Here is a 26278-nt window from a genome sequence, read left to right on the forward strand (position 1 = left end):
CGTGGTTCCAAGTTGCCGGCTGGGTTTGAACGACAATTGGATAATCAAGTAAGTACCAAGATATTTCTATTTTGACATGCAGACTTCACAGGCAAATTTAAATTGGCAACATGTATATGTTGTTTAGTTTAAAAACCCAGATTTTTTTTTTCTTTTTCTATATTAATATACAGATATGCATAACACATAATTGTTTACACTAGATGCTTTATTGTAAGAACAAAAGGTATAGAAAAAGGCAGTTGGAAAAGATTGAGGGAAAGACCATACTGCAAACCAAGAGATGCCAGAAGTTTCAGTAAATTGTACACCTTGGAATCCACAGACATGTCAAGAACTAGGTCTTTTTTCTTCATCTGTTTAATAGACCTTTAATTTTACGCAGCTGATAAGCAACCTGTCTCCTATGAATCATTCAGCATTGTTTTTTCAAGCCTTGAATATGGCTTGAATGTTTTCAAGCCTAAAACCCTTCAGTTATTTGTATACAATTAAAAAACACATAATAGGGAAACATTGAACTTTCTTCAATATTGATTTCATTATCAAAAGAATTTAATGAAGATAGTTCAAAATGAGAAATACTTCATTATCCAATTTGTATATATACCTTAACAACGTACTTTTGATTAAAAAATCATTTTCAATGATTACAGCTCTACTTAATGTTAATTTGCAACTGAACTGCCTACTATGATAAAAACTCGGCCTTTTCTCCTTCTTTATAATCTCTGAAAGTGGAATAAATCACAATAGTGAAAATAAAAAGTTCAGTATGAATGATCTATGAGCTAAAAGTCTTTCTAAAGAGAAGCTCAGAAAACAAAACCTTTCTATGAAGTATAGACTGCGCAGCATAGTATACGTTTTGAAACATTAGGTTGCTTATTTTAAAATACTTATAAAATTTATGAGGAATTTCAAAGGATTCTAATGACACATCGATATCTCCCCCTTATTCAGAATGTTATTTTACCATTAATTTCTAAGATAAATTTGTATAACATTCTCCAAAATAGATGCATTTATCATGCCAAATATCAGAAAGACAATACTTTCTGTAATCCTGCATTTTTCCAGACCCTAGATTTTATAGTGCCACACGCTTAATAATAGCACAATTTATGTCCGTGAATGGTTTTTCTAAAGTAATCCATTCAGTACCAATAGCAGAGCCAAATGTGGAGAAAGTACATCCAGTTCTATAGTATGTCAGGGCTGGTTATTTTATTGATACTCCTTTCCATAGAAACATTTTGTTACTCACTTCTGCTATGTAGATGAACAAAACAGTTCATTTTTTCACCTGTTTGAAACCGTATGTCAGGGAGAAGCAAGGGCAGGCTACTTGGAAAGAAAAGTGGAGGTGGGAGCCAAGAGTCACAGCAGGGTAGGCAGGGCCAGGCTCTCTCTGACAAGGGCACAGTCCCACAGCACCTGAACAAAAAGGGAGAGCAGGTCCATGACAGCAGCCAGGGCCAGCTCGCATATCGGTGACAGCCAGATGGGACTATAATAACAAGGCAGATCTGAGGGCATGCCAGAAAGTTTAGTCAGCAAGGCAGAGCCTGAACTGGTGAGGGTAACCAGAATGGGCCACAGATCAGTGATTGTCAGGGAAGTCTGCAGTATTGAGACAGGTCCAATTCCAGCTGCATCAAGTTGTCTCCCAGCCCAGGCAGCAGGATCCCTAGGGGAGCAAAGTTGTGCACTCTGGCTGTCAACATGAATCTGCATGTCAAAAGAGCTTTTCATTGAACTTTTCCTTGCCTCATCAGTCCATCCTGCTGGTGGTTTTGCAGACAGCTGATGAGCCAATGCCAAATCTCTTAAGAAGCAGAGCTAGTGGAACAGAAATAAGAGTTGCTGCTAACATCAATTGCTTCACTGATCTAACAGTCTTTGGCATAACTAGGATCACCAGTGTGTATTTGTTTGGAGGACTACCCCTTTCCACACCACCATCATAGAAAAATCACACTTTGGAAAAAAATGTGCACAGTTCATCCACTGAGAATTACCACAGGGTTTGACACCTCCATTGCATCTACAGCAATAATGGTAGAACAAATCCACTGTTTCAAAGGTAGCATTTGAAGTTTACGTGGCTTGAAAATTCTCAGTGTGAATGACTTGCACAAGGATGGAGTATGTGCATCTTCTTCAGAGACAAAGGTCCTGGTGAAAGACACAAGTCCACAGCAATTCAGAACTTCATTGAGCATCTGGAGGATCTCCTGGAAGTCTGTGCATGGTGCTCCAAGGTCCAGTAAAGAACAATTCAGCCCTCCAATTATACATTTATTTATTGCCATGACTACATTAAAAAATATTTCCTAAAGGAGATTTTCATACATTTCATTAGTTTCACTGCAAGTCATTTAAAGAAAAAAAAAGAAAAAAAAAAGAATAATTCCAAAATGAAAGGATAGTGGAAAAACCTCTGCATCTAGAGTTTCAAACAGAATCAATGTTCTACAGAGTTTCATAGCTGGTTTGACTGTAGAAATGAACACTGAAGTCTCTGCTAAAATACAATTTTTTTGTCTTCTTTTTTTTTTTTTTTTCTTGAATATTAGCTTTAGGGAAGAGATATATTAATTATGTTTATTTAAGAAACTAATTAATGCACCCTTCAAATTCCATTTATTGGTTTGACATAAAATTGAAACCAGCTTCTCCATTGTAACATTTATGCATGGAAAAAGGCACCAGATCTATTGGCTCTTTCTGCTTCCTCTTCTGCAGTACCTGTTACTGTGAATGACTAGTGGACCTCTAAGATACGTGATTTACTGGACTCAGCAACAAAAATGCCCTGGCTTTTTGATGATTAAGTATATGTGCTTGATGTGTGAAGCCAATAGTGTTCAACTAAATGGAGCTGCTAAAATTTCTTCCTTAAGATGGGTTTCTACATGAAGTTTCCTATCAAGCTGACACACCAAAAAGACTGCAGCACTGAAATCATAACATTGCAAAATTAGAGCAGAAACAAAACTAAAACTAATATCATGGAACCAGTAACCTTGACGAATCTGATGTACTAGCACATGAAAAACTATGCAAGCGTTCCTACTGAACATTTTCTTCCTATCCATTCAATATTTATAAGTCATGAGCCAGATAGAATGGAATTCTGGCAGCTGTCAAGTATTTGTTTTCCTATGTGACACCATGAAACTGTTTTCCAAATGGTGAAAGAGATGTCATATTTTTCCAGTCTCATCTTTCTTATTTAGACAGCAAGCAAACTAGAAGCTATCAGCTAGGACATAAATCTTAGGACATTTTGTCTTAAGAGTTATTAACTAACATGGATGAGCAACTGGGCTCAGCTTTCCACAGATACGCACACACACGCGCACACACAAAAGAAAAGCTTTTCATTTAGCTACTTGAAGGTAAACCCTGATACAAGAATATTTACTGCTGAACAGTAACAACATTCAAGTCAATGAATCTTTATTCAAGATAAAATTAAGCACACAATAGTGAACACCAAATATTTGTCATGATTTTTGAGAACATCGAAGGTAACACTTGAATCTTATTCACCGAACTTGGTATCACTGTAAGATTTAGCATTCATAAGCCTATTATAGAGGTTTATTGAGAACAGTTTTCTAAAAATACCATGATGGAGTCTATGCCTTAGAAAATATATTTTTAGAAGTGATCCAGTGTACAGCTAACTACATATTGATGTTTATGTTTGAAAACAGAAAAGAACCCTTAGAAAACTTTTTTTTTACATTACTTGACATCACACAGAAGTGCTACTCCACGCAGTACCCAGTGCTCTGGAGGCTGAAGGGTTTTAAGATCCATGGCAGCAATGTAATTCATATCTGTTCTAATGGTCTTTTTGTAGACAGGACATGAATAAAGACGTGGATCTTTTGAAGCTAGAAAGACAGAAGAGACATAAAACCCAATGAAATTAGGTTGAAAAACCAGGGTGAGTCCTAACAGACTGGGCATAAGGCAAATGTAAAAATTGAAGTTTAATAGCACACATTAGCTCTCCATTACCAACAAAGAAAACTCTTACATGATTCTCACACTGTTCGCTACTGTCATTGACAGTTGAAGGCCGCATATGGATTGAAATTCCTGTAGGTTTAAGATTAATGTAAATGGACACTCTAATGCGTTAGCATTATCATTAGTTCAATCTGCTCACTGAATGCTACTTATTAATGGTATACTATTGTGTCAAAATAAAAAATGCCCAATTTTGAACCACCTCTTTTGAAATGTGTTTAGTATTTCAGAGTATAGTCAACTTCTTCACTATAGAATTAGAACAGTAGTCTAGTAACACTTAATACTTCAGTGAATATTCATTATTTAGCATCTTGGTGGCTTTCACAGCGATCGTGCCTCTTACAAAAGATCAGCTACACAAAACAGCATGTAAGCAGGCTTTGCTTTTGGAGGTGGAATGCTTTTCAACAGAAGTTTCCAATTTTACATTCAACAGTGGATAGCCGTATCCTATTTTATGTCCCCATTCAACAGCATTTCCTATTTTATATGCAACCCCCCACCATTAACGTAAGTTATACATTTCCACAAAAATCCCTGCCCTTCAGCCCCATAAATTTCCTTTCCATTCTTACAGTCCTTTTCTGCCTCAGAAACAAAACTTCTTCCACCACCTCACTCTACCTCTTGCTTGCTTCTGTTAGCTCAAAAATAGACTTGTCCATAAAAAAATGCATATTTATAATTACAAGTTACATATACACATTATCTATAAATACCTAATACAAGATCTACATGGTTTTTATACATATATGTTGCATATACATACTTATATAAATTTTTATATATATAAATTACAATGGTTTTTAGCATGTGAGAAATAAGTTATTTGGGTTTAACTTACACAGTCTACAGGGTCCCTGCCCATGGCAGGGGAATTGCAAGTAGATGATCTTTAAGGTCGCTTCTGACCCAAACCATTCCATGATTCTCTGATAAAAAGATTACAGAATCTACGTATACAAATGTTGATCTTCTCAATCTAGGACACATTGTGATGGAAGATTGAATGCAAACATGTTTTTTTTCGGAGGTGGCAGAGAACAGCTCATATGTAATGGATTTAAAAAGTTATTAACACCATTAAGACCAGAAGATAGAGATGTTTCTAAATAACAGGGGAAAAAAAATGTCTATTACCAAGGAAGGTTGAAAGCTTATTTTATATGGAAGACTCGTAAGTCTCCCCCATTGAAAAAGATTCAGTATGTATACAATGATCAGCAACAGCCTCAAAAATCCCTAAAGCCTGAAAGTGTTCCATGCAGTTGAATAAGAAGTTGCATTAGATTCTATCAAAATAATGTCCTTTACAATACAGTTACTTACTGTTATTCTCTGCATATATCCTTATAACTGGCATCATCTCAAAGAGCACCTTGGGCTTTGATTCAGTCAGTCTCATATTTCTTCTGTCCCAACCAGCTCCTTCCAAATACAGCCCATACACGTAGACACCTTCTGAAGGAGGACTTGTGATATCATCCTTCATCCATTTAGTGACCTCATTGCACAACACTACACTGTCAAGAGCCCATCCTTTGTTAGCTCTTGTTATTTCCTGCCCAAAATGAATGGAAGTATTGAGGTTACATTTTTAAATGAGCCATTTTCCCCCCAGCATTTCTTAGGAAAAAAAAAATACCACCACACACACACACAAAAAAAAAAAAAAAACCAAAAAAAAACCCCACACAAAAAAACCCCAAAAAACTAAACTTCTTACGTAATCCCTGTTTACAGCAGTTTGACTTCTGTATAAGCTTTTGATGGTATAGTACTACAAGAAGATTTTCAGTATTTTATCCACTATATTTTATTTTCAATCTTTCTTTTATACGCAGTATCTTAAGACCATACCAGGCAATGCAAGCTCTGAATGCCAGTGGTAACTGGCTCTTGCAAATATGAAAATTTCAGTTTTCATGAGATGAGAAAACATTAACTGGATGTGCTAAGTAAAACAGCTCTAGTGACAAAACCAAAATGCTTAATTTTCTTGGTTCTTTTCTTGCATATTTTCTTGGGTTACATTCCTTTTCTTGTACATATACTTTCATTAACTTTATCCTTAACAATGAATAAGAGCTCACTCAGCTCCAAAGCTACATAAAGAGACTGAAAAAAACCCAGAGAACACTTCAAGATAGACATGCTTAAGATTCAACATACATTTCAAATTTAGTCAGTTAGTGCACTGGACAACACTCCTTTATCTTGCCCAATCCCTTGCTATCCCATGTCATTAAGTTCTGCCAGACCTGACTGTTATCCCAGTCTTGCAAATGTTTTCCAAGGTCTTTATTTGAAGTAATTTGAATTAATATTTTTCCCCTACTGCACTTAATTAGCTGCTTTAAAAGATCAGGAGGGTTACAGTTCAATGATCATTCTCATTTCTTTTTAGTCCACCATGTATCAAAATCCCAGAAAGTCACTTTGGTTTTACTTGGGACATTACACTATTATGTACCCACATTCTTTTTTCAGGGAACCAGAAAATTCTTCAAGTTCCAACTGTTTCAGATCCTGCTGCTAAACCATTTCTACAAGCTTAGGTCCAAAAGAAAATTCCAGTTTAAGACTGTGAGCTTGAAAGATTTCACTATGTTATTCCAAGGCTATATGCCTGCAATTTTAGTAAGTCACCAATTAGAACTTCAGTTTGACAAAGATTACACTACCTAGAACTCAGATCAAGAGGAGAGATTTTCCTTCTCTGTAAATCTTGATTCTCTCGTTGAAAAGTTAGCTTTTTCTGAGGTCCCTCCTGAATATTGTTTCCCAATTTTACACATTCCAGACAAGTGTGTCCAATGTCCCTCTATGCTGACCAACATAATTATTTATTGCCTCCTTTTAAAATAAAAATTAGCTCACTTATCAAATGCAACTAGCATGCTGAGCAACGAACACAATCACCGATTCAACAGAGACATACATTAACAAATACATCGAACTTTATACTTAGCACGTATTAATAAAGGAAACTCCCACTTCATGAAGAGACACTGAATCAGCTACTGAACTGCAGAAGTGTAATTTAAGACTAATTCTGAATAGCTGCCCTGGCAAGTCTCCAGCCAGACAAATATTGGACACAGAACAATAGGGAGAGAAAAAAAGGAAATAAATTTGTGAGTTTAGCACCTCTTCTCAGGAATATCTCAATGGTAACATTAGACATCACTTCTTCAGTCTATCTTAATAATGTTGTAAGGTAGCCCATAATACACAAAGCTTGGTCAAAGTAGGAAATACATTTTAATATATTGGTCATTGATACATGGAAAAAAATATGGATAGAGGAAAACCACTCAGGAAATATTAGACAGTTACGCAGTCTAATATCCTTCCGTCTGACATGATGGAGACATGTATAACAGCCTTTATCACAATATTTATTTTTCTTTTTTAAAGTATATCAGTGAATAAGCAGAGTGAGACTTTAAACACAATTTACCTGTCTCATTGCAGTTAAAAATCCTTGAGGATTAAAAAATCCCGTCATCCAGAAGCAGTTTGGTCGGCTTTCAAAAATCCACTTGTAAAACTGGTGGTTTCTTTCTAGAAGCTCAGTAAACCAGAAACCAAGAGTACTGGAAGCCCAAGATGCCTAAAAATAGTAAACAGGATATTCATTTTTTAGTTTTATTCAGAAGTTTCAAAGCATCAGATTCATTTTAAGAAAAAGTAATTCTTCACAAGGTAGTAAACATTAATCTTAGCAAAATATATTTAAAGTTAATTTTCATATCTTCACTTTTAAACAGACAAATGTTGCATTCCACTGAAACCTTTGTTCAAATTCATGCCTACCATTCCATTTAGACATGCTTAATGCTTCATGTGGTAATTGTCCATTTAATGATGTTTTTACAAAATTAGATATCTGTGTAAACTAGGAAGAAAAATTATATACACATCCTTCTAAAGCCAAGGTCAATGCATCAAGATAACAGGCTTTCTGCCAAAATTATTTTGCTTTTTCTGGAAAAATTAGGTAAGGAAAATTGAGCTTAGACTATGTGAAAGTTTATGATTATTTTTCTCTTTGAATAGTTGTATCACGCTTGTTCTGTGAAGCATCTGCCTTGGTCTAGGATTTTGTACCATTTTATTTTGTCAATAAAAACAAAACAAACGAACACCAAAAAACCTTCCCCATTTTTCTTTTGACCAGTTGATCTAGTTGTTCCTGAATACAATTTCCACGGGGAGAGGCTGAGAGAGCTGGAGAAGAGAAGGCTCGGAGGAGATATTATCAATGTTTGTACCCCATGTGTGGAGACTTGAAGAAGATGGAGCCAGACCCTTTTCAGTGATAGGAGAAGAAACAATGGACACAAGATGAAATGTGCTAATTTAATTTAAATTAAGTTTTTTGGTTGGTTGGTCGGTAGTTGTTCGGGTTTGGTTTAGTTTTCTTTTTTTACTGTGGGGGTGTCAAATACTGGTACAGGTTTCTCAGACAGGTCATGGATCCTTGATTCTGAAGAATCCTGGAAAACCTGGTTTAAGTGACCCTGCTTTCAGAAGTGGGGTTAAACTACACTGTCTTCAGAGGTCCTTTTCAGCCTCTACTGCTTTCTGATTGCACAACTACAGGGCTTAATCTGAAAGAATAGTAACAGTGTAGTTCTCCAGTGTGGGTGCTATTTTTCAAAATCCATCATCACATTTTAAATTATTGTCTATTCTCTAGTTTTTTTGTCCTGTCAATATGCAACAAGCTGTCAAAATGGGAAATACCTGCATTTCCCACATTCATTTCCATTTTTATAAACGAGAGAGGGCTTGTTTTGGCTGTATTTATTTTAGCCCCAAATCTATTCCAGCAGTTGCACAGTCCTGGATAACACTTGTGTTTGAAAAAAGTATTTACTGTGTGCCAAGTAATTTAATCTAGCTCAACAGATTTGTTTTGCAAGGAAAAAAAAAAGTGATATACACCTACTTTTTTCCAGCTAGCAGGAACCCTTCCATCATACATACAATCTAAAGCATCCCTCAGATTTTCACTCATAACAATTGTCCCATCAATTGCAAGTTTTAGATCATTCATAGTGCTTCTCACTAAGGTAATAACTCTCTGCATTTGTTGAATCTCCTGTCGCAAAAATATGTTCATAGGCTGAAATGGTCCCATGTTCTTTAGTTTCTCTTTTACCTGCAGGTAAAAAAACAAAGATCCTTCAAAAGAAGTAAAAGACAAAGGTGGCTTTATGCCAAGGTTAGGCCCCAGTACAACTTTTAAGTCATAATACTTTTATTTAGGAAGTTAAATGGTCAGTTTGGCACCTTCCTTGAATCCTCTGCGAGATAGTTTTTTTCCAGGAGAAATCTGTGATGCTGAGATTGGCTTACAATTTAGAATGTATATCTTTCTGTGAGCTAACATTGTTTAAACAGCATGTAGGCCTATACCCCATTTCAAGGATTTCAGCTTTAATTCCAACAGACAGTTCCCAAGGTTCATTTTGCACAAACCAATCAAGAGCAATTGCCCCAGCCACTTCGCCTCAGCATAGTAGTGCTATTTATCAGCAATGCCTGCGAACTATCACAATGCCAGGCAGTCTCGTATTCTAATAAAACTTGCTAATATATTTTTAATTAAATGTGTAAAGTTAACAAATTAACAACAATTGTATGGACATAACTAGAATTTTTGTAGTCAATATGGTCTTATTGGGAAACAGGTGAAAATATTATATGTAACATATATTGAATCCTATACAGGGTAACAGCCTTTTTCTTAGTTATGTGCATAAGCTAAATTTATCAGTATTTTGCTGATACTGAATAAAAGGACTTTAAATAGTTATCACCATGTGAAAAACATTCGTGCTCCTCATTCACTTTTGTTAATATAAACTAAATTTCAATTTTTCATTTCTGATCAGAGGTGATCTGGCCAAAAATAGCTCTTGTAAATTTATCTGACCTGTTCAGATAAAATATTTGTCATTATTAATGCCTTTGAGGGAAAGAAGATTACATAATACAAAATGGGATACAGAAAACATAAAATAATAGATGTGAGACAGAGGTACCTGAAGAGAGGCTATAGTCATGAACATATCACGCATAAGGGAAACTTACTACTGTGTAATAACAGAAAAGAGGGTGTTTGATTGTACAAGTCACCTTTCTCCTTCTCATAGCTCAGCATCCTGACAGAAGTTTGGCATTTATAAGCCAAATTTAGCCTAACCCTTGCAAAAAGGTCCTCATGCTAACTTCCGTTAAAGATTAAGTGTCAGAAGGCTAAGGATAAGAGATTTCACTCTCCTCCAAAGGAGATGGTAGGCAAATTATCTAATTAGTACTACATCTTACTGCCTAGATGAGCAGACTAAGAATCTGTTAAAATACAAACACAGGTGTGAACTTTTTCCTAACGACTCACTAGGGTGATTCACATGCATTTCCTAACAAAAGTGTTGTAAATGCTTTATTACTGACATAACTAATCTTACTTACTTTTAAGCTTTTGCAAATATAATGAAACACAGCAGTTCAGCATCTCCTGATACAGAAAATATAGGAACCTTAACTAATTTAAAAGCATTTTCTTCTCATTTATTTGAAACTCACAACCAGCCTCACCTGGGAAGAACTATAATCATAGAATCATAGAATACTTAGGGATGGAAAGGACCTTAAGATCATCTAGTTCCAACCCCCTTGCCATGGGCAGGGACACCACACACTAAACTATGTCTCCCAAGGCTCTGTCCAACCTGGCCTTGAACTCTGCCAGGGTTGGAGCATTCACAACTACCTTGGGCAACCCATTCCAGTGCCTCACCACTCTCACTGTGAAGAACTTCTTCCTTATATCTAACCTAAATTTCCCCTGTTTAAGTTTAAAGCTATTACCTCTTGTCCTACCACTAGAGTCCTTAGCGAAGAGTCCCTCCCCAGCATCCTTGTAGGCCACCTTCAGATATTGGAAGGCTGCTATGAGGTCTCCACGCAGCCTTCTCTTCTCCAGGCTGAACAGCCCCAACTTCCTCAGCCTGTCTTCATAAAGGAGATGCTCCAGCCCTTTTATCACCCTCGTTGCCCTCCTCTGGACTTGCTCCAATAGCTCCATGTCCTTTTTATGTTGAGGACACCAGAACTGTACACAATACTCCAAGTGAGGTCTCACAAGAGCAGAGTAGAGGGGCAGGACCACCTCCTTTGACCTGCTGGTCATGCTTCTTTTGATACAGCCCAGGATATGGTTGGCTTTCTGGGCTGCAAGTGCACACTGCCTGCTCATGTCAAGCTTCTCATCAATCACCACCCCCAAGTCCTCCACAGGGCTGCTTTGAATGTCTTCTCTGCCCAGCCTGTAGCTGTGCCTGGGGTTATGCTGACCCAGGTGTAGGACCTTGCACTTGGCTTGGTTAAACTTCATGAGGTTGGCATTGGCCCACCTCACAAGCATGTCAAGGTCCCTCTGGATGCCATCCCTTCCCTCAGTGTATCAACCAAACCACACAGCTTGGTGTCGTCGGCAAACTTGCTGAAGGCACGCTCAATCCCACTGTCCATGTCACCGACAAAGATATTGAACAAGACAGGTCCCAACACCGATCCCTGAGGGACACCACTCGTTAGTGGTCTCCAACTGGACATTGAGCTGTTTACTGCAACTCTTTGCGTGTGGCAAATAATGTCAGCATCCTAAAAATTCTGGGGCTCTAAAGGACAATTAAGAATTGTGGAAAGATCCAGAAACACCACAAATTGCCCAGACACTCAAATTGTAGTCTTCAGAATGAGGTTACAGAATAGAGTCGACTGGAGTGTTCATGTATCTAGCCATCAGTAAATGTTTTCTAACTGTAAGAAAAAGCTCTCACCTTGAGACACATTCTATCTTCAACACAAACAGAAGGAAAGTTGCTCTTTCAGACAAGAAACGGCTGCAAGGCAGCACGTGTCCATTAATTACATAGGCTGTTATGTGTTAATATGGATCCTGAGACACTAACACTAGGCTTCAATCAATGAAACCTATCACTTGACAAGCTTTTCAGCATTCAAGTCACTGACAAAGAAAGCAACCTAAAAATATCTTCAGGATATAACCAGAATCCCAAACTAATACACATGTTAAAGCTGTAATACTTTTAGAAGCACGAATACATTTGCAACACGACCTCAGTTCTCTACTGTGTCAACAACCTCAGTTAAAAGCTGATGATCCTACCTCCCCCACAGTGCAAATGACAACTTAAGCATTAAGTGGTTTAATATTTTGAAAAAGCTCTTACAGAAGCACTTGAGTGCACATTTAGTGACTTCATCATAAATGTTAAGAGTCTGGTCAGACTTCTCCAAAATGTGTTTTTGAAGCACTGCCAGTATAAATGGATTCATACATGCTTTTAGAAAAATAATAGTTACTTTCTTTTTTTTTTTAATCCACACAAAGAAAGATGGAGCAAATGTTTTTGACAGAATTTCATTAACTCACTTCAAATGGTACATAATCAGCTGGAAGCTTTTCTAACACATCATCAGCCAGTCTGGCGACAACTGCCTCTCGGGTTTCACCTCCTCCACCAGAGCTATCTTTAGGCTGAATGCTGAGGATGATGTCCAATACATCCTTGGAAAGTTTAGTTTGGTAAGTAATATCCGCATTGGGGTGCAAACCGAACACCTCTGGTGTGTCATAAGCAGGAAGACTCTACACAGTAAAATATAAAAAGAGCACAACTGGAGATAGACTTATAAGCTAATTATTAAAAAATAAAAAAAAAATCACACACAAACCCCAAACAAACAAAAAACAAACAACACAAAGCTGAACAACATGAACAGAAAACACATTGTTAAGTAAGACACTAGATCTCTTCAGTCTTAGGGCAAATAACTTGCTGCAATCTATTTGTCATATGGCAGCCCAAATTACAGCAAGATGAACAACAAATTCAATTTTAATCTCTATACACTGTTTTAGTAGTCAGCTTGTACTTTCATATATTTACATCTTTTATTTCATGTGTACCCAATGTCTAGAGTCCATTCTTTGCCCTCTTTAACAAGTGTATGCCTTCAGCTATGTCCCTCAAGCAAATCACATGATAAAGAAAAGATTCCTGTCATGACAATGATAACATTGATGGCAACAATAAGGTGTCACTAATAGATACATTAACTATTAAAAAACAATAAAGAGTTTGTTAATAAATGACAAAATACAGATACTCAGAAGAAAAGTCAAAATACAAAGACTCAGGAACTTGTAAGATTCAAATGAATTGTTGACAAAGGGGGGGTTGTGTTGAAAAGTTTTCATTCACCAACCTGTATGTACTGAAGGTATTGATCCACCATAGCACATTTAGGTATGTTGTACCCTTTGTAGAAGCTGAATTCCTGACTGAATGTGTTTTCACTGAACCAAACCTTTACAAAGGTATTCATGAGTCTTTTGTCATAGTCATCTGTCACACGGCCACCATACTGGATCTCACCTATCATGTAACAAACGGTACTCCAGGAGATCCCCTAAAAGCAAGCAGAAAGCATTGACTTTAACTAATCCTCCTCTCACCTATTTACTCTGTAGTAAGAACTCTCTGTTAGTAAGAACAGCTTTCATACCAAGGCCTGCATCTCTGTCCCTTTTGGAAGAAAGTTATTTTCTTGCTACCCTTTTTTCCTATAACCCTCAACTCCCAAAGCATTTCTCAAAATAGAATTCTTTGACAACTAATACAGGAGGCTATTCTGGCGTTTGGGCAAGAGGGATACAGCTACAGCCCAATCACACTTTCAACTTCACTTAAAATGCCAATCACAAAGTGATCTCCCACAGACCTCTAAATGACAACTGACCATATGACAGTGAGGAATGTAGGAGGGACTCTTACACAATCATTTAAAGCTACTTTCTATTTCTTTGTGCTGCCAAGATAGGTTGGAGGAGCCAAATACTATTTTTACTCAGATTTAAACACAAGTATTTTAAATACAGTGGTCCATTTTAAATATTTGGCTGAATTAGTATTGAAAAGAAGGTCTCTACTTCGAAGATTTATACTTCTGATGTTTTCAGGGGCAATGTGTGGGAGGGATTTTTTTTAAATGTACAAGTTAACATAGAAATTTGACATGCACAAGATCAAAAGTCTAATTTAAACGTGCTGTTCTACAGACATGTACACTTCAAATGTCAAATGTTTGTGGAAAGAAACAAAAGACTAATTTAAAATCTTGGTTGTGTTTCAGTTTTTTGGAACCATGTATATACATTCTACTACTAGAAAGGTCCATCACCTTAATACACCTTCCCCACAAAAACGTTAATTACCTTCTTGGCATCTGTACCATCCAAGTGATTTTGAATGAATTGCACAGTAGCATTGAAATCAGCTTGATTAAACTCATAGGGTATATTCCAACCCAGAGATCCAAACTTGCGTCTTTCTTGAACAGTGGAGTGTAGAAAGGCTACAGCATACAACATTGGTTTCCATTGTACCATGTCACTGACATCTAGTAAATCCTGGCTGACACCTATTGATTGTAAGTGGGTTTTATAAGAAACACAATAAAAGTACTTTTCAAAACTACTTCAAATCAGTGCTAAAGATACTCAGTTGGCTCTCTACTTCTCCCAAAAGAAAACTATTGTCCTACAAATTGTTCTATGCTGAAGAAAGTTTATAGCATGTGATTAAATCTCTCAAATTAAAAGAGTAAACTTTAAAGGAAAACAAAAACAAACCCAGAAAATGTTTAGCGATAGTTGAATTCACATGAAATTGGTTTTTGCACAGATGCTTTAACCTTTATTTTATACAATGCAAAGAGTGCTTAACAGCCAGAAAAGATTAATATGTAGTTTTTCTGCCAAAAGGAACAAGAAGATTAAAAATGTAAACACTTTGAACTGAGATATGAGAAGCCAACACTTCAGAAAAGAAAAAGTATTTCCTGTTTTACTGTCCGGTTAGTTCTGGCAACAGACCTTCATCAGATCTTCTCTTCCTTTTAATTTTCAAAACTTCTAACTCAAACCAAGGATCAGGAGGTGTTCTGGCATCGTTGTGATCAGTTCCTCATACTAGCTTACAACTACTGCCAGTGGCTACAACATGACCACACATTAACACCAGAGAGTCCAAATATGAGAAAATTGAAATTCAAATTATTACCACTGCAGCACTCACCACTGTATGTTCTCTTTAGTCCAGCTCTGAGCCCTTGTGGTGGTTCATTGGTAAACTTAATAGACATTTGAAGAAGGGTGATGGGGAACTGTTTATGAATGTCAGTTGTCATCCACAGTCGAAAGCTTTCATGGACAGTCTCTGTCTCTATCACAGTGTCCATCAACTCATCCAAAAAGTCTAGTCCAAGGTGGCAATTTTGTAGAAGTGCCCAACCTCCCTAGTTTAAAACAACAGAATATGAAATCATCAACGTTGTTTATAAGCCAAAATTACTAAAAATCACTCTGTTTATGTTGTAGGTTAGGAACAAAACAGATGCATCTAATATACAGCAAAATACAGCATGTTTAAGTGCTTATCAGAGCTGCTAAAGGAAAAAATCATCCACGGTCAATTTTACACCACTAGCTCACCAAATCAAAAACAAGGCCTTAGTACTCTGCTTTCATGTACATTTCATGTACAAACAGGGACCAGTATCCATCATAATGGTACACATGCAAATAAAAAAGTATTTTTTCTCCAAAGAAAGCTTATGTGAGCTAAGATGTGGGCTGTTCGTTCTGGAGGTGTTGTTAGTTTGTTTGGTTTTATCATTTAAACAAAAGGTCTTTACTTATCCCACCTGGTCTTCTCAAGAAGACCTTTGCTATTTCAGTACATTCAAAACATGTCTGGACATGACTTTAGTGCTGATAAACACTGGTAAATCTTGACTTATATAAGGAAGCTCAGAAGTAGCTCTATACAGCACTCTGCTAAACCTTGTTCCTCACAAGGGTCACAGGCTTGGACAATAACCAAATATATATACTTAATTAATGTATTGCTATTGATTAATAGATATCAAACTTTCTCATACGAATTATCATACTTCACATAGACATCTCTCATACCTCTTCATTAAGAGGGTATGTGAGACAATGAAGGAAAGTACTGCATTTCTCCTAACAAAAGGAGCTCTTCTTCCCTTATCTTTTGAATTACTTCACATATGAGCTGCTAATTAGCTTTTAATGTGAAGTTGCCAAACGAGAATCTGAGGCACAAGTCAGAGGAAAACTGGTTATACAGAGAGGGAAGAAGCTCATAACATGGGAGTGCAAGTTTAATCTCTTCACATCAGCAGGCACAGCAGTACTACCACCTGATGGGCAAAACTAAATTAGAACATCTCAGTTTTTATCCTCATACAGGAAATTTTATTCTTTAATTCTTGCTTGTTTCACCTGTAACATGCCTGTGCTATCAGATTGTCCATTGCAACTTAAAATCCAGACTAGAGAAATACAAAATATTTTGCTATACAGTCTTGTTTTTCTCAAGGTTATGTAACTATCAATAGTATATTGAGAATTAATCTTCTTTGACAAAATATGTTTCTATTACTAAAAGTACAAAACAAAAAAAAGTTGTGAAATACTTGCTGAAGAATATTTAAAATCCATTTAATCCAAGCAATTCAGCTATTTTCATCAGTTAACAAGCTAGAACAAAAATTCCATTTTATATGAAAAACACTATTGTCTGCACAGTATCAAAAAGCTTGTTATAGTCAATTAAATGAATATGAAAAGACAGTTCTATTGCTTAGGACATTTACTTACACAAATTAGTACAGCATTAACTACCCACCAAACTACTATATTTCATAACAGGAATTTCATTCCTAAGTGTTTAATACAGATACATAAAACATCCAGATTTTTGTTCCTTACATGAGCCATTGTCTGCTGTAGAAGTTTACGAGCATGAATTTCTTGCCCCTGTCCCATGGAAACATAACGTGTTTCTATCTTCAGTCTTTTTCCCAAGGCAATAATTGAGTCCGTAGGATCAGAGCCCATGGATAGAAAGCATATGAGAGGAGTACGTGGATCTGACTCTTCCCATGTTTTCTCCAAGTCCAAGATGACTCCCTCTGCATATTTCTCCCCCATAGTGTCAATGATATATTTTCTTGCCTATGTTAAAAAGGATAAATTTAAACTGTGATGTAATCATTTAATACTGTTTTCTTCCCAGTGTAAATACAACCAATAAGTAAACTGACAGCTGCTATAAATTTATATCAGAAATACAAATATGCGACAAATTTATTTTAACATATACTGAAGGCGTGATTTTGTACAGCCTTATAAGACCAGTTAAAACTTCAAAAATAATTAGTCTATTAAATATATCTGGATGCATTGTTATATATAATACCTATAATTACAGTATAATAAAAATAATAACCTTACTAAACCTTCTGAAAGGTTTTAATGATTTAAAGATCATATCTCCACTAGGTAGCAAAACTTCTAACCATAAAAATGTAGCTTCCCTTTCCAAATATTAAAGAAAAAAGGAGGAAAGGATGGAAGATATGCTTCAAAGGTCTTTCCCACCTTCATGCTTAAACAAAAAATGAAAAGACAGTAGTAATGATGAAAATAACCGCCACTAAGTAGAAGATTGAGAGGAACATACAGAAGCCACCTCTGTCATTCCTTATGTATTTCAAAAATTGTTATTGTTCCTTTTAACTGAGAAATAGAAAAGGCTCTTTCAAACAGTCTGAGATTATATTTCTTGTACTGTTTCCCATTATATTGTTTTTGTCTTAGACCTATCTTCCCACTAATACCTCTGGGTTACTTCTCAGAGACAGAAGATATTCAGCAGTTGGCATTTGATAAAATCAGTTTTCATAAAACCATCATATCTTGCCCCCATTAACAGAACTGAGAAACTAATTTTGCATGATCCATTTCAGACACATAGCACACATCTGAGAAATACATCATACAGTACCATTTAACCTTCTATTGACTACAGTTACACTGATAATAACCAAGACTTTCTCTGAATCCAGTCACAATATATAAAGGTTTGCATCTGTAAAATTAATACCACACTTTTAGTGATGCATTCTGACTGCAGTAAATTTCTAACCATTGCTCTGAAATTGTCAGAAATTGAACAATTTTTATTCTTTTGCACTGGAGAAGAACATTAAGATTAAAAATAGGCTTCTAGAAACTGATTTTTTCCCAAAAATAGACCTAAACATTTAATAAACTTTAATTTTATAATTCTGTCCTTTCTAAATAGATAGCTTTAAACTAAAAATTTTGAACAGAACTTAATACAGATTTTTAAAAATATTTTGCTTCAGCCTAACAGGAGGACACTTTTACAGTTTGAGTAATATCAGCAAGGACAGTAAAAAATAACTTCTGTACTGATAAAGCAGAACTGAATAAGCACATACATTTCCAAATGAAATCCTATCTCCCTACAAAAACAGTAGCTAATATTCATTCAGCATATTGGAATACTTTTGTTAACACTACCCTTGAAACAAATACATACATCGTTTGAAAAGAATTTCAGAAAATGTAATGTAAAGGTTCATTACAAAAAGGAGTTAAGGGGTTTAGCATTAAATAAAAAGTACTGAACTGCAATCCTGTAACTATTATTCTAATGACAACTTAATAGACTATGTTGGCTACATAAATTTACCTGAGCTATGGTCCTGTCAGGACACCAAGATCTGATAAGAAGAAGATGTCTGAAGCAGTCCAGGGATTCACCATAGCCACTAGGAACCAATTCTTCTTCAGGATTCTCACTGTCAAACCAGATTTTCCACTGTTTCTCTGCTCTGGAAATCTGCAGTTATACCAACAAATGAGTAAATCTCACTAAACAGTTGTTTAGCATTGTTAGAACACATATTTAGTAAGGCTATTAAAAAAAAGAGGATAAGCTGTGGGGATAAAGGCACAGACCCAGAGCATCTTCATGCAGTGAATCACTTTATTGCCTACTGCTCTAACTTTTTATACCATTCTAACAACAGTTATTTTTAGCCTATTGCTTTAGCTTTTATACCATTCTATTTGTAGCCTATCATGTTTAGTTCCTGACTTATAGTTTGGGTTTTAACACTGCTCGCTTTCTCACAACCAGTCCCAGAATAGCCAGTCTCTTATTTTTATGCTCTCTCCTCCTCAGCCAGGTGTCTTGGTATCTTATGCTCTCTCCTCCTCAGCCAGCTGGGTTGGTCTGCTTGATTGTGCTTTGTTTCTTCTTTAACTCTTTCTTCTCCAGCCAAGCAGTTACTTCTCTTTGGCAATAATCATGTAGTTTCCATTGTCTCCCACAATAAGCTTTCAGATTTTAAGTACAAAATTGTAGAATGCAACAATGCCCTTAAATATTCATATTCTGAAGAAAAAAAAAGTAGCTACTACTCTGTATTTTCCCTAAATTATATAATGGCATAACCAGCTAGGCTCAGACACAGCTTTGAGAACACTAGGTACCTATCTACTCCCCACACGACTGTACAGGAGGTACTCTTCACGTATAACAATTGCTATTTACTTAACCATTAACTACCATATACTTAATCTCCATTAAGAATATTCATACAAGTGTTGAATTTACTGAACACACTTTCCCTAACACTTATGCCATATAATCAGACAAATATGGGAACAAACATCATAAAACATAGTGTAAAAAAGTGCAGCACGGCTGGAAGACAGTCTAACAATTGGAAGAAGATTCAAGTTGCATTATGTGAACTGAGTAATAGCAAGATATAACCCAATTTGAAAGCATTATAATTCTATGCTGTGTGAAATGTTGTACTTTCTTCTTATTTTCAGACGGGAGGGAGAGAGGTGTTAAATTTTTTTATCAATTCAGGTTGCTAAGCAGTTGGGGCTACAGCTGTGGGTATCTGCTGTCAGTTTCATTCTGTTCTGTAAAATTAAGCGGTTTCCCACTACATGCCTTGACCATTACCAATCACTGTCAAGCGAGATTAATTTCAAAAAACTTTTACTTACTTGATCAAGAATATCTGAAAATTGTTTAAGCTTACTAAGCTCCACCAAGTTCAGCCAAGTCATATCCAGAATCCATTTAGCTGGCTTAGGAGGACAAGCTTTAAGGTCTAGAGAAGCGCCACCTGCATGAAATTGAGTATCTTGGTAACATAATATAAATTACTCCAAGCTTTCAAGTGAAGATACACAGTGCTTGCATGCAGTTAAGACTAAAGCCATGAACTTGTCACATTAACTGAGAATCTAATATTCTTCTAAACTGTTAACATCACTTTCCTGTTCCTTTTTGCTTGCTTGTCCTCCTGCAGTTACCAAATAAACTGTACTCAAAGCTGTATTTGTTAATATTCAGCTCACTGCTATAAATTAGAGCTACTATACAATGTTGTCTGTCACCAGAACAGAATAATAAATATGTATTCTTTCAATTGACTGGCTTCTCATCTGCAAAAGGAAGCAGCAAGTGGCTAGGAGGTAAAACTGCAGCTCACAAAATAATATATATCCTCTACTTAAAATTGCTCCATAGTTCCAACCTTTAACAAGTGTCAGAAATTCTTCATGTTTCACTCTGTTTCTTTGTATATCAATCTTCAGTGTAAGTAGTAATGTGAAAAGAAATTTGTGCTCCTCATAAAGTCCTCGGGCAGCGTATTTGAACACTTCATATGTCATATGTTCGATAATATTAGTAATCCTCTTGCTAGTTACAGGGCTTTTAGTAGACCTGTAGGAAGAAATGTCTGCAGTTGAATGTCACTATACATAGGTTTCGTTAAAGGGAACATTATGTAAAAGACCAAAAGACATAGCTTAGAACATTCAAAACATGAAAAAGAAATAGATTTCAAACACAGAATACCAGATAGCAAGCTAACAACAACTTTCACATTGAAGGAGCAACAAAAACAAATTCCTTTCCAATCAAGCCACCTGCATACCTGAAAATCAGCACAGTATAATGTTTTTTAACTATCTAATACCTAATTCTGAAGGACTGTAGGTACATTTAAAGGTTCTTTGCCTTGGTAACTAACAAAGGCTTATAGGTATTTAAACTGACAACTCGTGTCAAGATTGTAGCAAGCAGCACACTTCTTTCTGACATTAGAAACAAAACTTTGTCATGCTATAACCACCTCCAGGACTGAGTAAATAGAAAATCTACTTATTGTTAGCTAAATTACCTGGCTAGGGAGTGGTCAAAAAGCACCAAAAACTGACGAAGTGAAGTCTGGTACATCACATTGACCGTGCTCATCTCAGTAATAAGGAAGTACAAGATGCTACCTCGTGTTGCAACTGAAGGACAGGAAACAAGACTGTGTTCAAAGTAGAAATACAGAGCAGAAAAACTTTAACTCTTTACAAGTACAGTGAGTTTAACACTAGTACTAACTGAAGATACTTGAGTTTCTCCACTCTTTACCAGCCAGAAAAATAATTAATATATTTATTAATCCTCATTCATATATCAGAAGAAATAACAAATTAATGCATACTGTGTAAAGCCCAGATTACAAATATGAGCATATCTGGAGAGCATCTGGATGGTATATTGTAATATTCATTGCAGATCACCAGTAGAACTTACAAAAAGTAAGATAGTTTGAAGTACTGTTCGAGTATCCAAACAAATTTCTCTTTACAGAAGTCATTTAAAATTCAAATGAACTATATTGATTTAACTTAACCAGCACTGCTTTAATTTACTTTCAGCAGTCATTTAGCTTTAAATATGAAGGTTTTTTACAAAGTCTGCAGTGATTTTTGGTATGCTAATTGCCATTTTACACATTTTGTAGAATGCAGGTGTAACATTTTATTCCAGAAAGCATTTTTCTCTTCTTCAATTTTTTCACATTTTCACTTGTCAGTTAAAAGCCACAAGACTAGTGAAATGTGCTGTCTATAATAATTTAAGGATCTATGACAGAATAAACAAATCATTCATCCAGATGCAAAAAGCATTTACAATTATACTGACACCTAAAGGAATGTCAGCATGAGAGCAATGGGAAGTCTAGAGAGACAACAAGAAATTCCATTTTATAAATTCCACATGAAACATAATATTGACTATTTTCTCCACTGTAGCTCAATATGCCATTTGCTAGATACATTTTACTTACAGGAAAACACAAATCCTTCACACTTATTACGGTCTTCCTGATCACATCTTACTATTTCTCCTGCTCTAAGTATCGCTGTTGTAACTGTATGCTCCAGTCATTTGACTTTCATTACTACCTTCACTCACCAGGTCTGTACTCTTCCCGGGCTGAGTTGATTTGTATTTCAGTTTCAGCAGAAATTTGCAGTTTCTGTGTTACTTCCTCGGCAGTCTTCTTCGTGTTACTCAATACAATTATTAGACTCTCATCATCTGCCAGAGAACCCTTAGTGCTTGTAAGTCGGAACAAGAGATTATCTTCTAGGTCTTTAATACTCTTTTTGTTCATAGTCACATCTTCAATAAGATCTGTTCTTTCTTTCTCTAATTCCTGTTGGAATACGTGGTAATATTTGAGAAAGAGAAGAGTAGTTGGAAATAAAACCAAAATAAAGCAAGATATTTAGTTTTCAAAGTACTTATCCTACTAAAACAGTGTAGAGTCTTCAGGGAAAGAATTCCTGTGGTATTTCTGATGGGTATTTCTGAACCTGCTACATAAGTATGCATTAACAAATCATTTCAACAAATACTATGGAGCGTGTTCATATCATCCTTTAACAGAATTAGAAGTTCAGAATACTGATTGCTTTTCTTCTTTCTGTTTCAGAGAAAGATGAGTGCAAACACCTTTCCAGACACAGGATTTTATTTCACTCCATCTAACACCATCCTCATTTATGCACTGTTTCCCAATCACCATGTCGAATATATAGTCTCAATAACAATGAGCTTCCAGAGTCACCAAGTCAAGCATCAAGTATTTCAAGAAGTAATTCTAATAATACTCTTCCATCAAACAGGGATAACTTCAGTTTTCCACTAAAATGCTTCATTGACTAAGTAAAGAAATCATGTAGAACTCACATTGAGTTGCTTCACTAGAAGTATTTAGTTGGTTACTTTTAGTAATAGAAATAGGGTGGTTTATATATCTACTTTGTTTTCCAGTGGTCATATATGAAAGATGGATACCTGTTAACAGCTTTTCAGAGATTAAAGGCCTTTCAGTTCGTTCTTATGCTACTCTTTAAATTAAAATTTAAAACTCGTTACAAATAAATCCCTCAGATATAAAACTACTCCATTAAAGCAATACAGAATGGTTTTATACAATGAAGTAAGAAGAAAGAAAAAAGGAGAAGATGGGTTAAGAGTCTTTCATAAGGATAACATGCACCTGATGAATCAACAATAAGTGAGACAGTTGGTAGAAATATTAGCTATGTCTACAGAAGTACTCCTTCACTGTTTAAAAGGTCTGGTGGATTGTTTTAACTAAGCTGGAAGCTGCATATTCACTCCACCTTTGCCAATTCCACTTCAGCAGTGCACACAGGCTATTACTATTCCAAAGAAACAGAGAAAATACTAAGAAATACACGCTCTCTCATTTATCACCAGAGGCATTATGAACCTCAGACAAGGCTCAAAGAAAGGTTTTACTCCCTGTCATGGTTTAAGCCCAGCCAGTAACTTGGAACCACGCAGCCACTCGCTCACCCCCCGCTCTTCTTCCTCCCCCCTGCTCCTGGAGGGATGGGGAGGAGAATTAGAGGAATGTAATTCCCACAGTTTGAGATAACAGCACTCCAGTAACTAAGGTATAATACAAACCACTACTGCTACCACCAGTAATAACAATAATAAGGGAAATAACAAGGGGAGAGGATATAATTGCTCACCACCCACAGACCGATACCCAGCCTGACCCAAGCAGCAATCTGGGCCTTCCCGGTAACTTCCCCCAGTTTATATACTGGGCATGACATGCTATGGTATGGAATACCCCTTTGGCCAGTTTGGGTCAGGTGTCCTGTCTCTGCTTCCTCCTGGCTTCTCCTCCTCCCTGGCAGAGCATGAGACTGAGAAAGTCCTTGGTCAGAGTAAACATTACTTAGCAACAACTAAAAACATCGGTGTTATCAGCGTTGTTCCCAGGCTGGAAGTCAAAAACACAGCACTGCACCAGCTACTGAGAAGGATTAAAAACGACTGATGTAGCTGAACCCAGGACACTTCCCCATTTGAGTAGCCTTCATTTATACAATTTGCAACACTGTTAGAACTTCCGAAATTATTTTGGTTTTCCACATTCTAAACTAGTGGTTTTCTCACTTTCACATTCTGCTAACATTCCTAACTATTTCAAACATTTCAGACTTGCAAAAAAGTCCTTTTATCTTAGAAAAGAAATTTAAAAAAATCATCTTCAGCTTATTATCAGATTTAGGTTCTTATCTTGTCACTGCACAAAAGGCATATTGAAACACCCGCATCAGGTAGAAAAGATTTATTGGGACCGTTATCATAGAATAATGCAAATGTCATATAACTTAGAAGACATGCATACAGATTCAAAAGATTCTGAAAAAAACTGATGAAAAAAAATGACCAGAAAACTACAGTTAGCTCCATTTCAATCAACTGATGCTTAATGGAAATAAAGAAAAGCAGGTCGCAATTATGAAGCAACACAAGCATTAGGTAAGTTTGACGAAGCAGAAACAATTTTTAGAGGTGTAGCATTAAAAGAATGTTAGCATCCAATTAAATATAATAATTATCATGTTGAGAAATCATTCTGAGTCAAATTAAATTTTGCGTTTTGCAGAGTTGTTTAAGAGGTTAAACATATTTTACAGTGTAATGTATTTAAAAAACAGAAAGCTAAGTTTTCCTCACAAGAAGATCCTGAGAAACAAGTTAGAAACAGAATAACTAAACTAAAGCAAGTAAAGTATCCTGAGATGAAATCCTTAGTGAAAAATGCGTCTATTCAGCTTTTAAAATACTTTTTGCAGATCAGGAAGGGTACACAGTTGGAATTTTTCTGCATGTCTTCAAAAATTTCCAGTCATAACATCAAGGATTAAAAAATATTTAAAAAGAAAAAAACAACAAACCAAAACTAAGCCAAGTTACAATATACATAAATTCAAGGAATTTGCACCAGAGGCTATTTCAAATCCAGCTTTATGTTATTCATTTTTATAAGCTGATTTCATTTTACAGGCTGTACCAAAGAATGCTAGATCCTGTTAATATTCATAAAATATACGTCCTGGTTTCAGCTGGGATAGAGTTGTTTTTCTTCCTAGCTGCTACATAACTTTCATCATTCTATCACAAAATTATTCACAAGTACAAGAATTTGCATCAACATTTACAAAACTTGAGCCTTTTTCCACCACAAATCTTGAAATATGAATGTGAAATTCAAAAAGCCATAAACAGTTCTTTTATAACTCCACTACTAACCTGACATATCTATTTCTACAAGACTGAGTTACATAACAGTTAATGTATCAAAATAATCATATCATTAAAACAGTCTAAGTTATACTATATTCAAACATAAATCTAATCCCTTTAATCAAATTATTCCAAGAAATACAGTAGCATTAAATTTATACAGATATACCAGCTACCCTTTGATGTTTTTATGCTTAGCTCACGTCTTGCAAATTGGTTAAACATTCTGGTGGAAAAGAAGAAATCAGTACCAACATTCTTATCAATAATCAGTCAACTCTTTGAAAGGTATGCTATACACACTCTACCAGTAGGCATACCAGACAATACAGGAACAGAAAGTTAAACTTTGCAGAAACTTTAAATGATGTGCTGTAAACACTCCTTACAGAATAATCATAATAAAGAGATTCAGACAGTTACCTTGTAATATGGGATTAGAGACTAACAAATTGAAAGGAGAGTAAACCCTTCTACAGGTAAATGTAAGATATATTAGCCAGGAAAAAGATACAATTATTTATTTTACCTGTTTCTCCGTGAGAATGACTCTGCCCAAGAGTTGATTTTCAAGACCTTTCATGGTCACAGTAAAGTCAATGATGGATGTTCGAGCACTAATTTCAGGAGAGTAACCTGGATTTGGCAGTTTTGTAGTGATGTAAAGTCTGAAGCCTTTCATAACATCTACTTCCTTATCACCAACCTTCACCTTTAGAAAAGTATTAAAAAGAAGCCTTGACATATCAAGAACCAGTAGACACTCT

At 35.9% G+C, this 26278-nt stretch overlaps 1 protein-coding gene across 1 annotated transcript in view; it reads right to left on the reverse strand.

The window, feature by feature from the left end:
* Positions 1-3756: 3756 nt before the first annotated feature.
* Positions 3757-26278, reverse strand: part of LOC104409960 (dynein heavy chain 5, axonemal-like) — a gene marked incomplete at its 5' end in the record, with an annotated part of 58228 nt that continues 35706 nt past the window's right edge. The window contains 15 exons of the mRNA XM_010020000.1: positions 3757-3908; positions 5380-5611; positions 7514-7666; positions 9008-9220; positions 12527-12742; positions 13363-13566; positions 14372-14577; positions 15234-15453; positions 16955-17200; positions 18747-18896; positions 20084-20205; positions 20620-20810; positions 21271-21385; positions 22344-22587; positions 26041-26223. Of these exons, the coding sequence (XP_010018302.1) occupies positions 3757-3908; positions 5380-5611; positions 7514-7666; positions 9008-9220; positions 12527-12742; positions 13363-13566; positions 14372-14577; positions 15234-15453; positions 16955-17200; positions 18747-18896; positions 20084-20205; positions 20620-20810; positions 21271-21385; positions 22344-22587; positions 26041-26223 (2847 nt within the window). The remainder of the gene's footprint in view (positions 3909-5379; positions 5612-7513; positions 7667-9007; positions 9221-12526; positions 12743-13362; positions 13567-14371; positions 14578-15233; positions 15454-16954; positions 17201-18746; positions 18897-20083; positions 20206-20619; positions 20811-21270; positions 21386-22343; positions 22588-26040; positions 26224-26278) is intronic.

This window comes from Nestor notabilis, unplaced genomic scaffold, assembly GCF_000696875.1.
Source record: "Nestor notabilis isolate BGI_N333 unplaced genomic scaffold, ASM69687v1 scaffold13568, whole genome shotgun sequence".
Lineage (NCBI taxonomy): Eukaryota > Metazoa > Chordata > Aves > Psittaciformes > Psittacidae > Nestor > Nestor notabilis.